Here is a 23,209-nt window from a genome sequence, read left to right as displayed (position 1 = left end):
TAGTAACGTCTTCAAATTGTATTAAAGGATAAACTTCAAGACAATTTGCTGCATGTCGTTCCTGCCTGATCTTCTGAAGCTGAGAGAAGCATTAAGACACCTGAAGACCTGGCTTCGCTCTTCAATGTTGCAAAACCTGACTAAACAGTGTGGCTGTTAGTCATATTGGAGTGAGAAATGAAAACTACAACAAGAAAAATGTGTCACAAAAGTGTTGGATCAGCACATGCACGTTTATAGGTCATTTTGAAATAAGTATAGCTAAGGGGGAATTCATTTTAGCTTTATATCAACTACTGCAGTGCCTTTGCCCTGCTGCTGCTCCGGGTAATTTAACAGAGCTGTTTAGTGGTAATAATAGAATTATCAGCAATTGGGTAGTCTATACTACTTAAAGGTAGGGTAGGTAAGAATGGAGAAACCAGCTTGAGTAAGCTAGAATTTGAAAGTACACAACCGAAAAAAATCTGCCTCTTCCTTCAGACCTCCTTACAGAGCCCCTCCTCCAACACACACAAATGCGCACATGACCAATAAGGGCACGAGATAAGTTTGTGCACAGGCAGGTAGGCCATCAAGTTATTTTAGCCGGGCCGGCTCAGATGATTGGTCGTGGTTTTTACAGCGAAAGGCTTCCACAGATGAAATATTTGTACATATTTATTGTCAAAGCATTTAATTTATTCATTGCTATCGGGATGTTAAGAGCATTCCATGGAATATAACAAAAAGTGTTTCTGAGATGAATTACCTACCCTACCTTTAAGTTTATATTTTTACGTGTGTTTTTTTATCAACAAAATGGGCTTGGGTTTGATTTACAGATTGTCTATATTAATGAGGAGATGGGTAGCAACCAAGTTATGTTAAAACCTTCCAGCTTTCATTTAAACATACTACTTGGCGGTCACATGACAGGATATCGAGTCTTGCTTCCAGGCTTCCAGACAGTTATACAATACGCACGCGCAAACATTTGACATCTGAACACCAGACTAACACAACCAAACGTACGCACAAAACAATGGTGGGCCCTTTAAACAACCGGGACCCCCTCACAGACACATGAGGCTCGTTCTCTGGTGTTAACAGGACATGGAAGGGGAAACCTTAAGCACAAACGCAGGTAGTGAGTCCAAACAGACCAATCTTCTCACCATTTGAACGCACAGCTCTAATTTGTAATCTCCAAAACAATCAATCTGTATTTAACTATCCAACAAACTGTCATACAATAGCCGGTAAAAAATATTTACGGAGAAACAAACTTTAATTTCTGAAGACAAAATGACACATTTTACTTTCTTAGTTTTCAAAATGTTACTATGTGAATGTTTTTGTGCACCAGTTCCTGTAGTAAAGTGTGTTGAACAGGCCTGCAGTTTCAAGCTTTAAACAAATCTGTCTCATGAGATATCGTCTGGGAGAGCGTCTGAGCACAGAAAGACAGCCGACTGGTCCAAATGCAACAAATCTGACCTCCTGAACACAATGGTCCAACCCAAGTCCAGCTGGGCGGCAAGAACTCTGCCCTGTGGAACACAATGCTATGGCTCGGGACCAGCTGTGACACATGTTGAGTGTGTGTGTGTGTGTGTGTGTGTGTGTGTGTGTGTGTGTGTGTGTGTGTGTGTGTGTGTGTGTGTGTGTGTGTGTGTGTGTGTGTGTGTGTGTGTGTGTGTGTGTGTGTGTGTGTGTGTGCATGCATGAGGCGTCTCACAAACTCAATCTGATTGACTGGCATACCTTTCCGTATCAGTTTATGAACAGGGTCAAGTTCTGCTCTACTCAATCAAATCTAAAGAAAGCGGCCGCGATGTTCTTCTATCAACTTTGAATGCCTTTGAGAATAGTTTGAAACGTTCTTACTATTGCAGGAAGGAAACGACTGCTTGGTTCTCAGAGGAAATTAGAAAATGCAGGAAAAGCGTGTTCAAAATGAGAGAGAAAGTTCTTTGTAAAAGTGGTGGTACAACAGAGACATGTGTTTTGTGAATTGTTGGTTTCTTGACATCTCATGGTTCCATTCAAAACAAAATAAAGCAGCTCCAAACAGATGACTCATGAAAAGAGTAGAAAACGAAGGCTTTGTCAGCGAGGCAGAAGGTCACTCAAACACAAAGAGAAACGATGGCACACATTTGGACACAAAATATGTATGGACTCATGTTTGCAGGCTGAACAAACAAAGTGTTTAGAAACAAGTAGATCTCTGTCTTTAAGCGTAAGCCTGATGCCATTGAGGTCTTAGTGTTGTGCTATGTCATGGGACTCAGCGCTGCCCCCAGGTCACGTTGTATCTGTGAAGGGCATCGCTGATACCATCTTTTTAAACCCGCTGTGAATGCCCCCTTTCTGTGTTTGTGAAAATGTGTATGACACAGACGAAAGCATTAGTCAAAAGCTCTTGCAGCAGAAACCTATCTGTTAGTGCTATAGCCACATTTAAGGAAGAGATTCCACCAATACTTAACTCGATAGCATGTCTGCATGTAGGGGAGGAAACTTATACAAAATGTACACCACCCCAAATTGATCATGTTGTTGATAGTGCTATAGATGCGCTGCGAATAAAATTAGACTCTGTTGCTCCTTTGAAAAAGAAGAAAATAAAACAACATAGATTAGCTCCATGGCATAATGCCGAAACCCGCAAAATAAAGCAAAAGTCTAGACAACTTGAAAGGATATGGCGTTCCACTAAACTTGAAGAATCTCGTTTGATTTGGCATATTACTCTCAATGAATATAAGAAAGCACTGCGTAAAGCGAGAGCAGCCTACTACTCTTCATTAATAGATGAGAATAAGAATAATGCAAGATTTCTTTTCAGCACTGTAGCCAGGCTGACAGAGAGCCACAGCTCCATTGAGCCTTCTATTCCCATAGCACTCAGTAGTAATGATTTTATGTGCTTTTTTAACGATAAAATTGTTACTCTTAGAAACAAAATTAATGACCTCTTACCTTTGACCAGTATAGTGTTATCAACAGCTCCCGGAAACGTAAGTTCTAATATTACACTAGATAGTAAACTAGAATGCTTTTCAGCCATTAACCTTGAACAATTACATTCAATGATTCTCTCTTCTAAACCATCAACGTGCATGTTAGACCCAATTCCAACTAAGCTGTTGAAGGAAGTTTTTCCATTAATTAGCACTTCTTTATTAAATATTATGAATATGTCTTTATTATCAGGCTATGTTCCACAATCATTCAAAGTAGCAGTGATAAAACCGCTTCTTAAAAAGCACAACCTCGATCCAGAGGTTTTAGCCAACTATAGACCTATTTCTAATCTTCCGTTCCTCTCAAAAATTCTTGAGAAAGCGGTCGCAAAACAGTTGTGTGATTACTTAAAAAACAATGATTTATTTGAAGATTTTCAGTCTGGCTTTAGAACACATCATAGCAGAGAGACAGCTCTGGTTAAAGTCACAAATGATATTCTAATAGCCTCAGACAAGGGACTTGTCTCTATTCTTGTTTTGCTCGATCTCAGTGCTGCATTTGATACTATCGACCATGATATCCTATTGCAAAGACTAGAGCACTTAGTTGGCATACAGGGAACTGCTTTAGGCTGGTTTAGGTCCTATCTATCTGAACGCTCTCAGTTTGTACGTGTTAACGATGAATCTTCCACGCAAACCAAAGTTAGCCATGGAGTGCCACAGGGCTCAGTGCTCGGACCTATTTTGTTCACATTATATATGCTTCCGTTAGGCAATATTATAAGGAATCATTCTGTAAACTTTCATTGTTATGCGGATGATACTCAACTATATTTATCAATCAAGCCTGATGAAATTAATCATCTAAATAAAATTCAAGACTGCCTTAAGGACTTAAAAACGTGGATGACCTTAAACTTTTTGATGTTAAACACAACCAAAACTGAAGTTATTGTACTTGGCCCGAAGAATCTACGAAACAAATTATCTAAAGATATACTAACTATGGATGGCATTAATTTGGCCTCCAGTGAGATTATAAGGAATCTTGGTGTTATATTTGATCAGGATTTATCCTTTAACGCCCACATAAAATCAATTTCAAGGACCGCCTACTTCCATCTACGTAACATTGCAAAAATCAGGCATATTTTGCCTCAAAACGATGCAGAGAAACTAGTCCATGCATTTGTTACTTCTAGGCTGGATTATTGTAACTCTTTATTATCAGGCAGTACCAAGAAGTCAGTCAAGTCGCTTCAGCTGATTCAAAATGCTGCGGCTCGTGTACTAACCAGAGTTAGGAAAAGGGACCACATTACTCCTGTTCTGGCTGCCTTACACTGGCTCCCTATAGAACACAGGATAGAATTTAAAATTCTTCTTCTCGCCTACAAAGCCCTTAATGGGCGGCGCCATCTTACCTTAAAGAACTCATTATACCCTACTGTCCTACTAGGGCATTGCGTTCCAAGAATGCAGGGTTGTTGGTTGTTCCTAGAATCTCTAAAAGTACAATGGGAGCCAGAGCCTTTTCTTATCAAGCTCCACATTTGTGGAATCAGCTTCCAGTTTGTGTTCGGGCGGCAGACACCCTATCCGTTTTTAAGAGTGCGCTTAAGACCTTCCTTTTTGATAAAGCTTATAGTTAGGGCTGATTAGATTCAGCCCCTAGTTTTGCTGATATAGGCTTAGTTTGTCGGGGGACATCTTACTTCTTCCTTCTCTCTGTCTATACCTGTGTACTCTCATGTTCCGATTAACCCAGCTTCCCCAAATGTCTTTCTTTTTGGTGTCTATATACGCCGGGATCCGGAGTCATGGATGATCCTGCGGTCCTGTGTCCTGGATCGCGAGTGCTGGATCTTGAGTCGTGGCTGTGGTCCTGGATGGATATCCTCGTGGATTCATCTTCCTATTATACACACATGCATTTCCAAACATTTGGACTACCTATGTTGCAAATGTATTATCTTTTCAATTTACACACGGCATCTATTGCACGTCTGTCCGTCCTGGGAGAGGGATCCCTCCTCTGTTGCTCTCCCTGAGGTTTCTCCCATTTTTCCCTTTAAACTGGGTTTTCTTTGGAAGTTTTTCCTTGTACGATGTGAGGGTCTAAGGACAGATGGTGTCGTATTGTCATACTGATATTCTGTACACACTGTGAAGACCACTGAGACAAATGTAACATTTGTGATATTGGGCTATATAAATAAACATTGATTGATTGATTGATTGATTGATTGATTGATTGATTGATTGATTGATTAAAATACCAATACCAACACCATTACTAAATACATTATATTTAGTTATATTATATGTAAGAATTTCAATTTTTTTTTTGTTGGTCCTGATGCTGTTTTATTTCCATTTGTTAGGAAAAAGAAAATGAAGAGTCATTTTAGCTCATTCTTTAATTTGAGGTACTGCCCCAGCTTCTGGATATTACAATCCTGCTCTATATGAGAATTCACTTTCTGTGGAGAGTTTTTGCTGTCAGCTAAAAATACCTAGCTCATATGATACAGCAGTCTTCATGAATTACACTCTTTACACTTAATTTGAATAGTCTATTGAAGCTGATATTCGGCATCATTTACTCATTAGAGGATTTACAACCGTTGGATTTGCGCCTGTCCTCTTTTGCAAAAGAGAGGTTCAGAAACTTCAAGGCCTCTCAAAATGAGTGTTAATAGTAGTTAAAGCATCAGATGAAAAGAGAAGTCAGAATGATTCCTTGCCTGTCAAAGTGTGTATTCCCTCTCAAAAGGCCCACACTATCAAAATCAGCTCAATGAAAGCATGCACAGCAGCAGTGCAAATATGTCATATATGTAACCTCTGTGAGTGTGAATAAAGTTTGCGTGCGTTCTTGCAGTTTGGAACGGACAGTTTCCCCTTCGCTGCAGGAATGACTGCAATAAGGATGTGATCCCATAATGTTACCAAATAAGAAGCAACTCTGCAGAGGATTTAAACTACAACATACCCTGTGATCTTTTTTGACTGACACTGTAAACATAAATGACTGACTTCAGTACTCTTCCTACTAGGAGATTTCCCTCAGGGAGTGATGGGAGGTGTTAATTGTACCCAAAACAAACCATGTGACATAATCACATATTGCATATTGCTCGATGAAAAAACATGTCCTTAATTGCATTACATTGATAAGGTCATTACAACAGTAAGATTTCAGTTACTTCCTGTCGCTCAAAGGCCCTGCGAGCAGGAAGCGTGTGGCACACCAGAGCCCCGTAGGCAGATCGCTGTACGATATGTTTGTTAGCGTGTTAGCATCCTGATTAACGGCCAGTTGGTGCCCTGCTTCGGAGGTCTAATCTGGCCTTGCGCCTCACTGCACGTGCTCAATAGAGTCCGCACCCTACATCATGACATCATGTCTTTGTGTGAAATCCCGGTGCCATTCACGGGCCCACCGTAGGGCTTAGCATGCAAGCGTCCTCTATACCAACACACTGCTCTTTAAAGGGAGTCCCCTGGTCCCCCTGCTAAGTGGATACACCCTGATGCCTCCACAGAGTTTGAACATGGCTTCTACCCTCCGACCCACCGGCCCATGTGGCATCCGGGGCAAAGGAGAGCGAGTATTATGGCTTTTTTGATTGGAGGACATTTTTATATGAGAAAATATCAATGCTCCTGGATATATGGAGACTAGTTATGAACATACACACTGATGCTCCAGGACACCATGTCATTCAGAATGTAGTAAATGATTTGAGTACATTTAACAAGATGGTGCCTCACACTATTTTTTTTGCTCTAGGATTACATCATGCATTTGTAAAAAAGCTGTGGGATCAGAGAAGCTCAGCTCACCAACCAACAGAACAGAGAGCAGACATCAAGAGGTGGACTTTCTAGTTCACCAGCCCAGTGATGTCAGCCAGGACAGAGAACCCTATTGGTCGAGAGGCAGTGAGGGTTGGACGCAATAAGATGGGCAGAGAGGAGATATATCCATAAAAGGAGTGATGACTTCTGGATTTATGATTGTTGATTTGAACCATTGATAGATGATACATGGTGGCCTGGAGTGTGAGGTTACCTCCATTGTACATAAATATTGAACAAATAAAAGATGCTGTATTGCTTTATTTCCCTTTTAATTTATATTTAAATGTTACTATTACCTGTACATTAACTACAATCATTTAGCTTTCTTTAAACTGAATGAGGACAGTGGGTCATACCTCCTTGAACTTATATTTGTCCACTTTCACAAGTTTCCCATTGAAGGAAATTCTTGGGAGTTTGAAACAATTGTGGAACCTGGAGGTTAGCTTGTGTAATGGGAAATGAGTTGTTTGACAGTGTGTTGCAGACAGCCTTGTAATCGTTAACTTCCTTCCCTTTTGTTTGTGGTTTTTCAACAATGTGGAGATAAGACGAAAAAAAAGTAAAAGTCCAAGTGCACAAAGTGTTGAAATTCATAAAGGTACATGTTATATTTATTAAATATGCACACTTTTGTTAAATTCAATTCAAATAGTATCCTATGTATTGTTTATCACTTATGTTATGATATAAATGTATTCTATGTAATCGTTATAGTATTTAACTAGTTTTTATCTCATGAAAACACATTTTGACAACCACATCTGCCTGATATAAAAAGCCAAATGTTTCATTTTAAAGTGACATTAGTGTAACAAATCAGACTAAGCAGGCTGTATAAAATTGAAGTATTCCTATAAAGGTAGCAACTTTCAATACTGAACCACCTGTCTGACCATTTTCATTTACAGTATTTTATCAGCAGAGGTTTGTCCTCAGTGAGATGATTAATACTTCTGTTTAAATAATTTTACCAGAGATGTTTTTATTGGGAAAATTGTATTTTATATCATACATATTTTTGTATGATTTTTATTATAAATGTGGTAATCCTTCCAGCCTAAATGTTTAATTTAGTTAAAAAAAAAATATATATATATATGTTTTAGACATTTCATATATTTAGATTTTTTTCAAACATAGGTGTGAAAAGAATTTAAACAAAAATAAAATGTGATGAAATATGGTAAATATGAGTCACCAGTTAAGAGTTGAACATAAAACAGTAACGACGCTACCTAATACAACCCAATTGGGACCTTTTAAAATTATACACACTATTATTACACATCAGTATAAAATATGATATAAATAGACATTATCAAGCATTATGATTTTATTTAGTATAATGAGCCACAGTTATAGCAAATAACTGAGTTGAACGAAGTTTCATGTTTTTTATATACTCAGAAAAAAAGATATTTAGAGTGTTCTTTAGGCTCTGCAGTAACTCTCCCTCTGTTCAAACAGCAGTGCTATGATTTTAGAGATCAAAGACTGCTGCTAGATGTTTTTCTTCCCTGAGCCGGGAAAGTTTGACCAACCTCAATAATAGGGAGGTTTCAGCGTGCGCTTTCACTCAATGGTTCACATTCTTCACATTCCAGCCAAGTGACACAGATATGATGATACACGCACACATGAACACCGAGGCGGACTCTGTTATCCACCATTTAAAAACGTTAGTTTGATAACACCACTGATTGTTAAGCGATGCTTCTCTGAAAATTGAAAAATCCAGATGCTAAATGTTTAAAAGCACGTCAAATGAGATACATGTATTTGTATAACAGCAAAAGCATCTAAATAGTTTAAATATGATTAAAAAAAATAAGCGAGAATATATGAATATTAAAAACAGTTTGACTGCAAATTAGGTTATAGCTCATCAAAGTTAAGAACTGGTATTCTTCCTTTGGCTGTTGAGGTTTACAGATCGAGAAAAACGTGTACACTGCATATCAGAAATCACAGTATTTTGCAGGTCTCCCTTGAAAAAGAGATCATTGATCTCAATGGGATTTTACCTGGATAAATAAAGGTTTTGAATTGAATTGAATTGAATTGAGAAATCAAATGTGTTTCTTGAGTCAGCTCAGTCTGGATCTTGCTTGTATGTATTTGAGAATGGGTAAATTGAATAAATTAAATTAAATAAGAAATAGATGGCGACCACTTTGTCTTAACAAAACCGGAAAGTACTTTTCACGGCTAAACATTAGAGCATTATTTTTTTAAATCGACAATTAAAATGACCTCCTGCTCTCTGCATTGAGTGGCTGTGTAAACAACATGTCCAAAGTAAATCCAAGAGGACATAAACTCTCCCTCCCCGGGCTGATAGTTTGTCGCTGACCTGCCTCTCTGCTCTAATGTTGGGCAGTGACTGAAGGTACATCAGCTGCTGTTGTTGTTTTATCCAATGTATCTATGCATCTACATACATATGTGTGAGGAAATGCGTGCATGGAGCTGCTCTGCAGTGGACTCGGTGGCCTGTACAGTGTCCATGTTGGTGTGGGAGCCTGAGGCCTGCTCCCATACATCCCCGCTCTGGCTCTGTTGATCCTATTGTCTCCTTCGTCACCACACGTCGCCCGGCAAATAAAGGCCGTCTGGCTCCAAGCTTAAATATTGCAGCAAACTAAAAACCAACCATCAGAGCCGATTCATTCACATCTGCTCAGTGGGGCGACAAGGACGGGGCTTTAGGTGGGAAAGAGGGCAGAGCAAAGTTCACTTTTCCCTGCCGGGTGCCAAGAGAACGGGACAGGACTCAACTTCTGCCGGAGCCGCAGCTGTGGCAAGTTGCCCATTTGATTACATTGAACCTATATCATACCTTACAGAAGAAGGGACTGTTTGTAATTTATTGATCTCTTTTTATAGTTTTTTTTATTTGGCCTTTTTGGGTGGATTTTTTAAAAGAGCGAGAGCAAGCTGTTTTTTGGTTTCTCTCTTATTGCTCGAAATAGTAAATTGTGTTTACATTGAGTATAAGTAGCCTTCCAAAACCAATGTAATGCCTAAATGTTAATGTCTAATCGAGCTTTTGCCCAAAATACATTGTATAAAAAAAAAATTGACGTGAAAACCACTTTTTAAAAGTTTTAAACTTTTTCGGTATAATAATAGAATCACGTATCGTCGAATAAAACTAAGTAAAGAGTTTGATTTGATAAGTTTGACTTTTCCTACATTCCTTACTTTTGGCCCTCTCTGTCCCCTCCCTCTCTCTGACCTGCTTGCCCCACCCTCCCTGTTTTTCTCACCCTCTGTGTCCCTTCCTACCCCACCCTTCATTCTGCAGTGCTACGGACCGATCATGGGTGACTGGAGCTTTCTGGGTAATATTTTAGAGGAAGTTAACGAGCACTCTACGGTGATCGGCCGGGTGTGGCTCACGGTGCTTTTCATCTTCCGTATCCTCATCCTGGGCACGGCGGCGGAGTTCGTGTGGGGCGATGAGCAGTCTGACTACGTCTGCAACACACAGCAGCCTGGGTGTGAGAACGTGTGCTACGACGAGGCCTTCCCCATCTCCCACATCCGCCTGTGGGTGCTGCAGATCATCTTTGTTTCCACACCGTCTCTGGTATACGTGGGTCACGCTGTGCACCATGTCCACATGGAGGAGAAACGAAAAGAGCGTGAGGATGCAGAACTTAGCCGACAGCAGGAGCTGAGCGAGGAGCGTCTCCCTCTGGCCCCCGACCAGGGGAGTGTCCGCACCACCAAGGAGACCAGCACCAAGGGGAGCAAGAAGTTCAGGCTGGAGGGCACCCTGCTGAGGACCTACATCTGCCACATCATCTTCAAGACACTGTTCGAGGTGGGCTTCGTGGTGGGCCAGTACTTCCTGTACGGCTTCCGCATCCTGCCGCTGTACAAGTGCAGCCGCTGGCCCTGCCCCAACACGGTGGACTGCTTCGTGTCCCGCCCCACGGAGAAGACCGTCTTCATCATCTTCATGTTGGCTGTGGCCTGCGTCTCTCTCTTCCTCAACTTTGTGGAGATCAGTCACCTGGGCCTGAAGAAGATCCGCTTTGTCTTTCGCAAGCCGGCCCCGTCCCCTGCCCTAGGCGAGGGATCGGCCCCGCTGGCCCTACAAGGGAAGAGCCTGCCCCCCCTGGCTGTGCCCTCCCTGCAGAGGGCCAAAGGTTACAGGTTGCTGGAGGAGGAGAAAGTTCCCATTTCTCACCTCTACCCACTGGCTGATGTGGGCATGGAGGCTGGCAGAGGGGCCCCACCCTTCCAGGGGCTAGAGGAGAAGGCGGAGGAGGTGGTGCCCATGGGGGTCATCTCTAAGGTGTATGACGAGACTCTGCCCTCCTACGCCCAGACCACGGAGACAGCGGGGGTGACTTTACACGAGGAAGAGGTCAAGAAGGAGCAGCCGAAAGAGGTGGATGCCGAGAGAGTGGAGAAGGTTGTGGATGAGGATGCGGAGGTAGAGGGGGTAACTCCAGCCGAGGCAGGGATGGAGGCCACGGATACGATAGAAGACACCAGACCGCTGAGCCGACTGAGCAAAGCCAGCAGCAGGGCCAGGTCAGACGATCTCACCGTATGAACCCGTGAGAGAGAGCGCATGTACACCTGCACACACCCAATGTTCAGCATAAGAGAGAGCACACACATTAAACTCAAGACAATGCACACTCTTGAACAGGCAGGTCAAAAACCGATGGATGAAAAACATAATCAACAGGGATAGATTAAAACGTTTAGGACACTGGCATCAATTCAACAAGGCGATACAAAATCTGCGTGTTTGTGATAAAAATGAAATATAAAAAGTAGAGGTTAAAGATGGGCGGAGTAGGTTTTTTATTAAGTGTGTTCTTATATTTAAAAAATGTGGAAAGGACACATGCAGGGGGGAAATGTTTTTACTTGATGAAAATCCATGTTCAATTTTTAGAAACATCTTTTTCTATTGAAAGAGTTTTAATCATATACGATGGAGGATTAGACATTTTTACAGGGGGTTTGAGTAGATAGGGGGAAGAGAGTTATAATATACTTGTGTGTCTGCAAATCAGTAATTTCGCTGTAGTTAGGCACTGACGTTCATTCCCATTCAGACAGCGACATACTGCAAATGCAGCATATGGCTGCACACGGCACGGTGAAAGGGCTCTCACATACACAAATAACACAATTAAGCGCCGGTACATTAACAGGTACACAGCTCTTTGGGAAGAGGAAGAAAAGTCAATTTTCAGGTTGAGAAGAGCATACCTTCTTTTGCACATTCAGAGGTTTAGACTCTGTGCAAGGCCTTTAACCCTCATAACACCTCATTATGCATCCATTTACACAGGATTCTTTAAAGTGAAGAGAGATGTGCATCAACTTCAGAGCATTTCTCTCCTTTCCATGTTTATATACCAGGTAGCACAGCCAGAGCTGAGTTAGTGAGGAAAAACAACAAAAAAGACCACATGTTGAATGTCTTTTTCAATGTGATTCTGCATCTCTTCATTTTAGATTTGCTTATGTGTTGTAGCCTTTAAGTAGAACTGTGAACTGTGATGTAAGTTGTCCATGGCAGAGAGCGGGGCTCATTTTGCCCTATCAGAGAATGAACTATAGCAGCGACCTCAGGCCAAATCCTCTCTTTTCGTTCTGTACAAACAGGCGTCCGGGCGATAAAGATCATGCAGCATCAGCACAAAGTATTGTTGGAGGCCAGACAATAAAAGAAACCGCGCTCATCAATGAAAACAAGCATCCTTGACCCGGCTGGGAAAAAAAATCGTTCTACTTGGTTTTAAGTGAACATAGCAGATTTTACCCCACAAGAAAATAACAACACTGATGACATGCTTTCCAAATCAAAGAAAAACAAACAAATAGGGGCAACTACCTCTGTACATAACGCCCATCCTATGTCTGATCATGTACATAACAACAGCTGTTTTCAGTTGTCAATTTTTAGAGGAATCACACAAGTTATAATTGTGATTACAATATTTATTTAATCTTACAACCCTTGAAAAATCCCACGCTGTGGTGTCATGCGTTTATCTGAGTAAAGATTAATTTATTTTCAAATCATTGGCAAGTGCTTTAATACAAAAGGGGTTAAGCTTTAAAATATGCCGTAGGTTTATCACCAATCTTACGCTCACATTCTCTGGCTTTGTTTATTCAAACAGCTGCCACTGTATGATTTACTGTGCCTTATCTGTAAATGTAAATTCTCTAATGTTGTAAGATTGTAGCAAGTGCTTATTTTGCTCTGGGACCTCTGTGAATTTTATGTTTTATTTGCTTTTTTTATTTTCCATTTTAGTTCAATTTTGTATCCACCCCCATTAAACATGACTTCATTATGCAGCAAAGTAGGCTATTTAAAGTATTGACATTTTAGGCATACAGGTGCATGTTAGCTGACATGAACACATTCACACAGGAAAGTCTTACACACATACATTTGTGTGCACAGACACACACAGAGACACTGTGTTGGTTTTGGGGGTATGATCAAATGGCTCTAAAGAAACTCAGAGCGAAGGCAGCTTTGACCCCATTGTGACCCCCAACCATCGTTTCGCTTGCTTCCCATGATCCAATGCTGTGAAATAAAAAAGAGCCTTTGAAGAATCACCAAATTGTTGTTAAACACATTTAAACATTTAACAGTTAGAGCATCATGCTGGTCCTTGTGTACGATCGATATCACTGGTAATGTATGATTTTTGTATTGTAAGACTGTTGCATTGCCTGTATGTTTGTAAGAAGACATGAATAATCTTTGAAAAGAACAAAAAAAACGTTTTACTAACTTGTAGTCTTCTTTGCTGATAGATGTGTGGCAGTATCTTTTTTGGAATGTGAACCAACGCAATAAAAAGTCACACGTGGTCAAGAAGTGTTGTGTTGTGTTGTTTCTCAGCAAAGTTAACTCAAACACACACGCATCACGCACCCACACACACACACACACACACACACACACACACACACACACACACACACACACACACACACACACACACACACACACACACACACACACACACACACACACACACACACACACACACACACACACACACACACACACACACACACACACACACACACACACACACACACACATAATAATAATGCAGAGCTAGACCTATAATTAACACAAGGAAGTAACAATGCTGTATAGTCATGGGGTTTTGAACGGTGGCTTTATTAAAGATTGGTAGGAAGAAACATTTATAGGCATTTGCACACAACTCCATGGCAGTTTAGACTTTTTAGTTTTTAATCCATGCACACACTCATACACACATACACACAGTGTCCAAAAGTCTATATATTTGTTAATAGAAGCACCGTGCTTGGAGTACCAAAAGTAGTAATACATCATAATTCTTGGCGCATTATTGTGTAAGCATCATTAATATTGCAGTGGGGGACATTTGTTATACTTTTAGGTACACTCTGTATGAATACATATTAATAATCTCATGTTATCTAAACCTAAAATAATGCATGTTAGGTGTTGTGATTGTATTTTGTTGAATTATCAGGTAACTAAGGAGTATTGGTAGCAGTAGTATACAGGAGTAGTAGTATAAAGTACATAACATAATTCAAAGAAAGTACCTGATAATTCTAACTAAGTACTCAGTTAATTACTGGAGTAAATGTACTCAGTTACCTTCCAGCACAGACTTCTACTCAACTGTAGCTCTCTAAAGATGTTGCTATTAACTAGTTTGGTTTTAGGAAATGAGCACACTGATATTATTTAGTCACAGACAGAAATGATAACATGACAGACGAGCAGTGGTGTAAAGTAACTAAGTACATTGTACTCAAGTACTGTACTTGAGTACAATGTTGAGGTAGCCGTACATGTCTTGAGTATTTTAATGTTGTTTCTACTTCTACCCTCCTACAATTCAGAGGTAAATATTGTACTTTTACTCCACTATATCTATTTAATAGCTTTAGTTATTTTACAGATTTGGATTAATGATGGGAAATATAATCAACATTTAAATAAGACTTTAGTTTCACCTGGAGTAAATCCACAAGCTACTCTGCAGTATAAAAAGTTATTCAAACTAGCTGCACCTTTACCAGCTTTGATAACACTTTAATGATCAATAATTATAATCAAAACGTATAATATATATTATTCTGAAATGGGCCAATCTGCATAATGAGTACTTTTACTTTTGGTAATTGGTAGTATATTTTGATGCTAATACTTTTGTACTTTTCCTTGAGTAACCTCTTGAATGCAGGACTTTTACTTGTAACAGAGCATTCCTACACTCTGGTACTTTTACTTTTACTTAAGGGCATTTCCATTTGTCTTTGGACTGTGGGAGAAATCTAATGTAAGCAAAGGGAGAGCGTTTATCACACTTTGGATTTGTAACAGCGATAACGCATGCTCCCCCGGGACTAAAAGTAAAAAAAATAAGAGCATATCGCCACTATGGGGCAGCACTGTAAAACATATTTATATTCCTAGACGAGTCATTCTCGGCTGGTTTAAAAGTTACAGTTTTTCTCTGAATGCTTGAACACTACTGGGATACTTGATGCACTATCTCTGAACACACATTTAAACTTGTCGCCATGACATTTATCAAGTGCGTCACATCAGGCACGTTATCTGCTCTACACAGAGTTTTCAAAGTAATACACTTAAAGCTGTTACCATTAGACTGTCTTTGCTACACTATCTGCCAATTGCACATTCCACTATAAACATGCAAAATAAACAACTAAACATGTTATTTAGGCACCAATGGAAACCAATATCTATTGCCCTTTTGGTGTTTTATTGATAGTGTATTATGTTTGGAATACACATCTATACTCTGCAGATGTAGACACCTGTGTGTGTATTTGAGTTCACAATATGTAGCAAACTGCTTGGCCCGGCACACAGGAAAAGCAAAAGCCACAAGCAACTGCCACATGTAAACTACTGTTGGTGCTTCCTGGGCTTATTCCAATGATGGATCGTGTGCTCTTTATCGACGCAAAAACACAAAAGAGTTAGGGGAATAGTTTGCTTTTAAGAATGTAGAGTTTTCCTCAAGTAGTCTACTCAGAAAAGAAATAGAGCACATAGGGACAAAGTAAGATCTAAGCTTTGGGTTATTTTTGTTTCTGGCTGAGCGACAAGTTAAACCCTGTGATCACTGCCCTCTAATCTTTGGTTTGACGCAGCCTTTTTCTTCAAGATTGAACTAAATATATTGCTGGAATGTGTCAACTATTGAGTTAATGGAATTTAGCAAAAATGTTAAAACACACTTCACTATGCATGACCGGAGCACCATCTAAGGTCATTAATGTGAGAGGCCTCTCAAGGTGTGTTTTGGAGTTTTCACTCAGTCAACCACAAACTTCTGCTGAAGTCATTTCTGAGAAAAGCCCTTGAACCAACATGTTCTCCATGACCCGCAGGGAACTTTAGGCTGGCATGATAAATCACTTCGACATATCAGCTTCTAAAGGGACACACATATCTATTTATTTTCTTGTCAAACTAGGGTTGAAAGTTCAGTACATTTCATGTGTATCGGACAATGAAGTGCTGGTTTTCTCCGGAAGTCTTTCCTTGTACGATGTGAGGGTCTAAGGACAGAGGGTGTCGTATTGTCATACTGATATTCTGTACACACTGTGAAGACCACTGAGACAAATGTAACATTTGTGATATTGGGCTATATAAATAAACATTGATTGATTGATTGACTGTGCGGTCCATTGGGAGGGAGAAAACGTCTTATGTTCACTGTTCCTTTGTCAATTAGTAATAATCAAGTAGTAGCTAAGATTTAACCAAATGAAATCACCATATTATCCAAATTCCATTCCTTTATGTAACAAATGTGTCTTGGATAGATTTATAACTTGAATTCTAAAGTAAAGGCAACACAACATTTTAATAGTTGTTCAATAGGTTTTTTTTTAAAATGTATTTGTATTAATGTAAAAAACATTCTTGTACATTTCCTTTTTAAAACAGGTTTACTTTTGACATCACGATGGCTGACTTATTATTTCCAGTCAGAGGAAAACATATGATGGTGACAGATTAAAGTGTATAAACAGGATGTAGTAATAAACACTGGTTGATAACAGATCCTTCACTTGTTTCACTGCTGCATGGGAGTATGTGAAAGACAGGGACTGAAATCCATTCAATAAAAGAGGACTTTGGAGTACTGTGCAAGTGGAAGGATATCGTGATGGTTAACAGACTGAATCAAGACTACAGGCTATCATTATTCACAATGAAAGGGATCCTTTGAGTTTCTTATTTTAAGGGACTGGGTGTCAGCCTGTTGTGACTTGGGTTGTTGACTTCACTGTGGCCTCGCCTGCTTAAGAGTGTTACATTACATTACATTACATTGCATTTAGCTGACGCTTTTATCCAAAGCGACTTACAATAAGTACATTCGACCAGGAAGACACAACCTTGAAGAAAACAGAATTATATAAGAACATCAGGTTTCAAAGAGCCAATCGTTTCAAGTGCTACTCAACTGGCTATAGATAAGCCAGCCCTTTATTAGTATATAAGTGCTCTGTTAGCAGTTCTTTGTTAGTCATTCTATCGCTCGAAGTGGAGTCGAAAGAGAGGAGTTTTCAGTCTGCGCCGGAAGGTGTGTAAGCTTTCTGCGGTCCTGATTTCAATGGGGAGCTCATTCCACCATTTTGGAGCCAGGATAGCAAACCCACGTGTTTTTGCTGATGGGAACTTGGGTCCCCCTCGCAGCGAGGGTGCAGCGAGCCGTTTGGCTGATGCAGAGCACGTGCTGGGGTGTACGGTTTAACCATGTCCTGGATGTAGGAAGGGCCAGATCCATTCGCAGCATGGTACGCAAGTACCAGTGTCTTGAAGTGAGTGTCCTGCAGAAACCCCAGACAACCTTGGACAGAGAGCATTACGGTGGAGTGGTGACTTCTGCACTTCAGCTTTTAAAGGGGACCTATCATGCAAAATGCACGTTTTGATGTCTTTTATACATACATACTGTATGTGTCCCCGTTGTGTCAGGGAACTCACGCAGCGTCAGAAAACAAAACCCTCTCTCTTTTCCTCCGTACCCAAATCTCTAAAAACGGGGGTACAACGGAGCTGATCCAGATTTGCGTCTGATATGACGTAATATCGGCAATGTGGACCCACGGCACTATCAGAAACAATGCTCGACGTGTATTTGAAGTAATATGGCCTTTGTTTACATTAGCAAGCATCGCTAACACACAGAGCTAACCTGTACTGGAGAGAGTATGTGTAAGAAGCAGGAAATAAAAAAAGGAACTCACGTTGTGGTAAACCCGCAAGAGAAAAAGCATTTCAGCTCCATACAGTTTCAGAAATAATCCTTGATGTGGTTTGGAACATGATATAGCATTTAATCACGGTAGCATTGAGCTGTATCTCTGGTAGAATTCTGAGCAGGCATTAGCTCCCCCTCCTCTTTTTTTTCTTTCAAGCTAAGGACCCCAAACCTGCAGTTCTCTAACAGGCCTGAAATAGAGGGATATGAGGGATGTCTAAAATGCATGATCTGTTTGGTATGTTGAGCAAAACACATCATAGACATGTTTTTTTATGGATTTTTATATATCCGAGACCCATAATATATACTCCACAACAAGCTTTGAGAGAGAGCTACAGTCTCAATTTCAAAATGAAAATGCAAACTGTCATTTCTGTTTCATTTTCATTTTATGAGCTGATATGATGATATCAATTAAAACGAAAACCACTTAGTTTGCATTTTCAATGTCTACAGTGTCCGCAACAATGAAGATGTACTTTTATAAATGTGTTGCTTTTTGGATGTAAAAGAAAAGGAACCTATACAATGTGACCTTTAGTGTCTATCACTCATGAGCAGGGGTGGACAGAGTAGATATTTTACTTACATTTGAAGGTAAAAGTATTGTAAAAGTACTGTGTTACAAGTTAAAGTCCTGTATTCACACTTAAGATCATTCAAGTATTGAAAAGTATAAGCACCAAAAGTAAAAGTACTCATTATTCAGAATTGTCAATTTCAGAAACATATCATTTTTTCTGGATTATAATTATTCACAATTAATGTGTTCATCACTTTAGTTGGTAAAGGCTGAACTTATTACATTTAGTAACTAAACCAAAATAACTAAAGGTATGAAATAGAATTATTGGAGTAAACAAAAGTACACTTTTCCCTCTAAATTGTAGTGAAATTAAAGTATAAAATGTAGCCCTCAAAGCTGTACTTAAACTTCAGCGAATGTACTTAAATACATCCTCCCTCATATCCTGTAATACATTGTCTTTGAAAAGAAAGGCTCATAAGGTGCTCTTCAACCTCAGACACACACGTCTCAGTCAGCACGGCTACAGACCCACAGCCATTACTTCCTGTGCGGAAACTATTTCTGGTGTGTTGGAGGCCGGGCCAGGTTTAAACCTGACTTCACATGCACGACAGCTACACCGTCATACAGACACATTTGAGTTCCTTTTATTTTCATATGAATATAGTTTACTATTTGTTGCCTTCGTAGCCTTCAGATGTAGATACTCACTACCGGTAAGTCAGTAGTTACTTTACAGGACGTTTGATTCTTACCAGCAGTATAATCTATTATAAAAAATGTAACCGCTGTATTATTTTGACACTGTAATACAAATTGGGTTATTATTTTTATTTTGTTTGCCTGTCTGTGATGTATTGATTTGAATTGTTACCTCTTTTGGCCAGAGCACTTAGGAAACGTTTTGTAATGTCAACGAGGTATACTTTTCTACATACAGCAATAGGCAACATACCATTGGTTATATTTCCACATTACATACACATTAACATGATGTTAACAGTGAAATTATCTTTGTTTTAAGGTGTGATGGAGGATTTTTCTAAATATTTGGGTATCAACTGGACCTTTTTTCTGACTTGTTGCATGTTCTGGATTTTCTCACCAGCAGGTAAAAATCACTTACAACACCCTCGCGCTGACTTTTTGAATAGTACAGGAATAGTTTGAAATTGTTTAAAGTTTCTTTATTAGATCTATACCAATTCTATGTTTGTACATGTATCTCTTGGCAATAAAATGAATTAACATATGTACCTAAATATACCCACAATATTGCTCACACGGTTCGAGTAAACATTCGATGATGTTCACAGAAGGAAACAACATCTCGAGGGAGGTGGGCAGCCCAGCGATCCTGTACTGTAACATCAGTTCAAACAGCACGCTCAATCAGCTGACATGGAAGATGAACACAGTGCTCCTTTTCAGTTTCAGGCCAAAGGAAAGTTTACACAAGAGTGAAGAAGCAAAACGACTGAACATTAATATGTCAGAGAGCCGCCCGTACGCCCTGGTCATAGAAAGAGTCCAGAAATCTCACGAAGGGAACTACACCTGTGAGATCAGCACAGTGTTTGGAGTTGACGAATGTAAATGGGAGCTGAAAATCACTGGTGAGCTAATACGTCTTAAATTATAAGGACATACTGTATAAGTAACCCTTAAGGAAAGAGCAAAGGAAATGGGATGTAAACAGGAACAGGGGGAATGTTGGATTTTAAACCGAGATAACCATTGTATGCTACTGCTACTAGATAGAGTTTCTTTTACACATTTTCTGAGATTGTCGTATTTTGAAGTATAACTCCGTCAATGCACACAATATTAGTAATGTAATGTCATGACTCGCAACCACAGCCTCAACTTCCTTTATGAAACAATGATGTCACACACACAGAATCACCCTGTCTTTCCATTGAGCTAAATGTAACTGACTAACTTTGAAATAAGTCCTGTTTCTCGCTTGAGGCCAGGAAAAGGCTAGTCACTGTGACTTTTTACCTGTGCTGGACTATGGGGATTTGTTATATATGAATGCACCTGCCCATTACCTGAGCAAGTTAGATGCTGCGTATCACAGTGCTCTGCGATTTTTGACAAATTGTAAAGCACTTACGCATCACTGTACACTCTATACCAAGGCGGTTATGCCATCACTTACTGCACGGAGGCTCAGTCACTGGTACTTTTTCATTTACAAAGCCATGTTGGATAAACTACCATCTTATATCTGCTCCCTGATCTCTCTGCGAATTGAAAGTACTTATTGCCTGAGATCGCATGCTGTGGTTTTATTAAATGTGCCAAGTGCTAGGACTGTCTTAGGGAAGAAAGCTTTTAGATGTGCAGCTCCACTAACATGGAACAGTCTGCAAAAAGAATGGAAAATTACCACGCTAGTACCACTACATGTTTTTAAAGCTTAGTTGGATGCTACAAAATCAGATGCTGCTGGTACCTGTACATGTGGTTAAATATGTAAATTGTAATCCCTGTATATTTTGCTGTATGATGTCCTTTTGTTGTTCTGTTGTTTATGTTTGTATGTATTCTTGTGGAACCTACTGCTGCAGGTCTCACTTGAAAAAGAGACCTGGATAAATAAAGGGTTTGAATTGAACTGCATATTAGACTCATAATAACTTTAAAACTGTTTTTATTCCCCCAGAGGAAGCGGTACCTGGAAATCTAAACAAGCTGATGATTGTTGCGGCAGTTGTTGTCCCGTGTGTGTGTTGCTTGATTTTGATACTGGCTTTAATCATTCTGTATAGATGTCATAAACAACGTGCAGAGTAAGTTGCATCCAGTACTTATTTATTTAACATCTTATAACGTACACACACATATTTGGGGTTAATGGCATTATACTCTAACACATAAACAAAATGTCTTTCTCTTTCAGGAACTGTTCTCGCACCTCAGAAATGGTAAATTATTTGTCATTAGAATGATTCACTGTTATGTAATACGTTTTGCAGAGATACTGACATTACAATGAGCTGCAGTTGTACTGGAAGACAATACGTAAATGACTTTGGTCCTTTTTTTCTTTAACAGCAGCCAGAAGAAGTTATTTATGAAAACTGTCTGGAAAATGATGTCATACGACAACAACATGGCAAGATTCAGCCTCTCGCTTTCAAGACTAGGTCTAGACAAGGAGGGGTTCAGTACTGAGCAGGTAGAGGATCGTCTTTTTGTTGAGTCTTTTTGTTGAAAACATATGCCTTGTGGCTGTTTCTCTAAATGAAGGCAGAAGACGCTACAGCACTGTGGATCTGAGGGAAACAACACCTTCTACCCTCCCTTTTTTTACCTTTATTTAACCAGGATTGGTCTCATTGAGATTACAAATCTATTTTTCAAGAGTGTCCTGGCCCAAGAATGGTTACAGCACAGTTACAGACCATTTTAAAACACACAATCACAACACAGTCATACACCAAGTTTATCCAAAGCATTTACAGACACAGCGGCCTGCTTCAAGGTCAGTCAGTAGCTTGTAGTCTGTTTAAAGAAACCAGCTCTCTGAGTTTCAGCTCAGTTTGAAGCTGGTTCCATGCTTCAGGAGTAGCGTAACTGAACGCCCTCTTCCCCAGTTCACATTCAGATTTAGGGGAACCAAATTAGGGAATGCCTGTCAGAATAGCGTACCTGTATTAAGTGTTACCAAAACCACAGAAAAAAACTATTTATCTACTTTTTGTAACAGTTGTTCACTATGTATAACCATAATATATACACATACATGTCCTTCTTTTTATACATTTGTGTTATATGTTAATATAGTATGCTGTTGTTATGGTTTGCCATCAGTATTGAATTCCTAATATTTCATATTTCTTGTATATTAATCTTGTGTTGTCTATACAATTGTGAATTCTAACATTATTTGGGGTGAGGCTTAACAAAAAAAGCTCACTGGGTTTTCTGCCTTTGCCTGTACTGTATATTATTTAACTGTTATGTTTGTACATTATGTTGAACATTTTGAATGTAGTTCATTAAAGGTACATTGCTACCAAACAGACTATGAGGAGTTCAGCAGAGAGATGTGAATACAAAGAAAACTGTTGAAAAAATGATTGATGAGGATACCAAAGGGAGTCCTGAAGAGCAGCTAAGCTTCAACAGCTCACACACATATCCCATGAAGCTTAGATTTTCTGTACGCTTCTGTAGATAATGGGAGCAAAGCTTAAGGGAGTTTACCAGGCATGTGATACTGCGACCATAAGATCACCATGCGCGACTCAATGGCGTCTTTTATTACCATGTCTGGCTCTTTAATAACCATTTATAGGAAACGCCCAAATTCCAGGCTTTTAATTAAAGTTATTAAAAGTCGCCTCTGAGTTTTTTTCTTGTACTAGGTCCCAGTTTGGTTTCTACTGCACACCACAACAACAACAACACAAAGTACCACCTTGAATTTTGCACATTCACATCCTGCCACTGGTTTCCTTTGTTCTGTCGTTGACAGCTGGAGGCGGTAATGTGTTGAATAAACAACTGAAGTG

General features: G+C 39.7%; 1 protein-coding gene across 4 annotated transcripts; it reads left to right on the top strand.

The window, feature by feature from the left end:
* The first annotated feature begins 10,140 nt into the window (after positions 1–10,140).
* On the top strand, positions 10,141–23,058 carry LOC117466729 (gap junction alpha-8 protein-like). Of its 4 annotated transcripts, XM_071207132.1 has the most exons (8): positions 10,141–11,375; position 11,663; positions 11,884–11,950; positions 19,708–19,794; positions 20,000–20,299; positions 21,355–21,481; positions 21,592–21,616; positions 21,747–23,058. In XM_071207132.1, the coding sequence occupies exons 1-8, from the start codon at positions 10,150–10,152 to the stop codon at positions 21,864–21,866; spliced, it is 1,953 nt and encodes a 650-aa protein (XP_071063233.1). In that variant the 5' UTR covers positions 10,141–10,149; the 3' UTR covers positions 21,867–23,058. The 4 variants fall into 4 exon arrangements, with proteins under 4 accessions (XP_071063233.1, XP_071063234.1, XP_033966097.1 ...); XM_071207133.1 differs by lacking the exons at position 11,663; positions 11,884–11,950; positions 19,708–19,794; ... (2 more) ...; positions 21,592–21,616; positions 21,747–23,058 and having other exon boundaries at positions 10,150–11,067; positions 11,146–11,397; XM_034110206.1 differs by lacking the exons at position 11,663; positions 11,884–11,950; positions 19,708–19,794; ... (2 more) ...; positions 21,592–21,616; positions 21,747–23,058 and having other exon boundaries at positions 10,150–11,184; positions 11,242–11,397.
* Positions 23,059–23,209: the final 151 nt, after the last annotated feature.

Source organism: Pseudochaenichthys georgianus, chromosome 21, assembly GCF_902827115.2.
Source record: "Pseudochaenichthys georgianus chromosome 21, fPseGeo1.2, whole genome shotgun sequence".
NCBI classification, from domain to species: Eukaryota; Metazoa; Chordata; class Actinopteri; order Perciformes; family Channichthyidae; genus Pseudochaenichthys; species Pseudochaenichthys georgianus.
The sequence above is the reverse complement of the archived record's forward strand: the minus strand, read 5'-3'. Positions and strand labels throughout refer to the sequence as shown.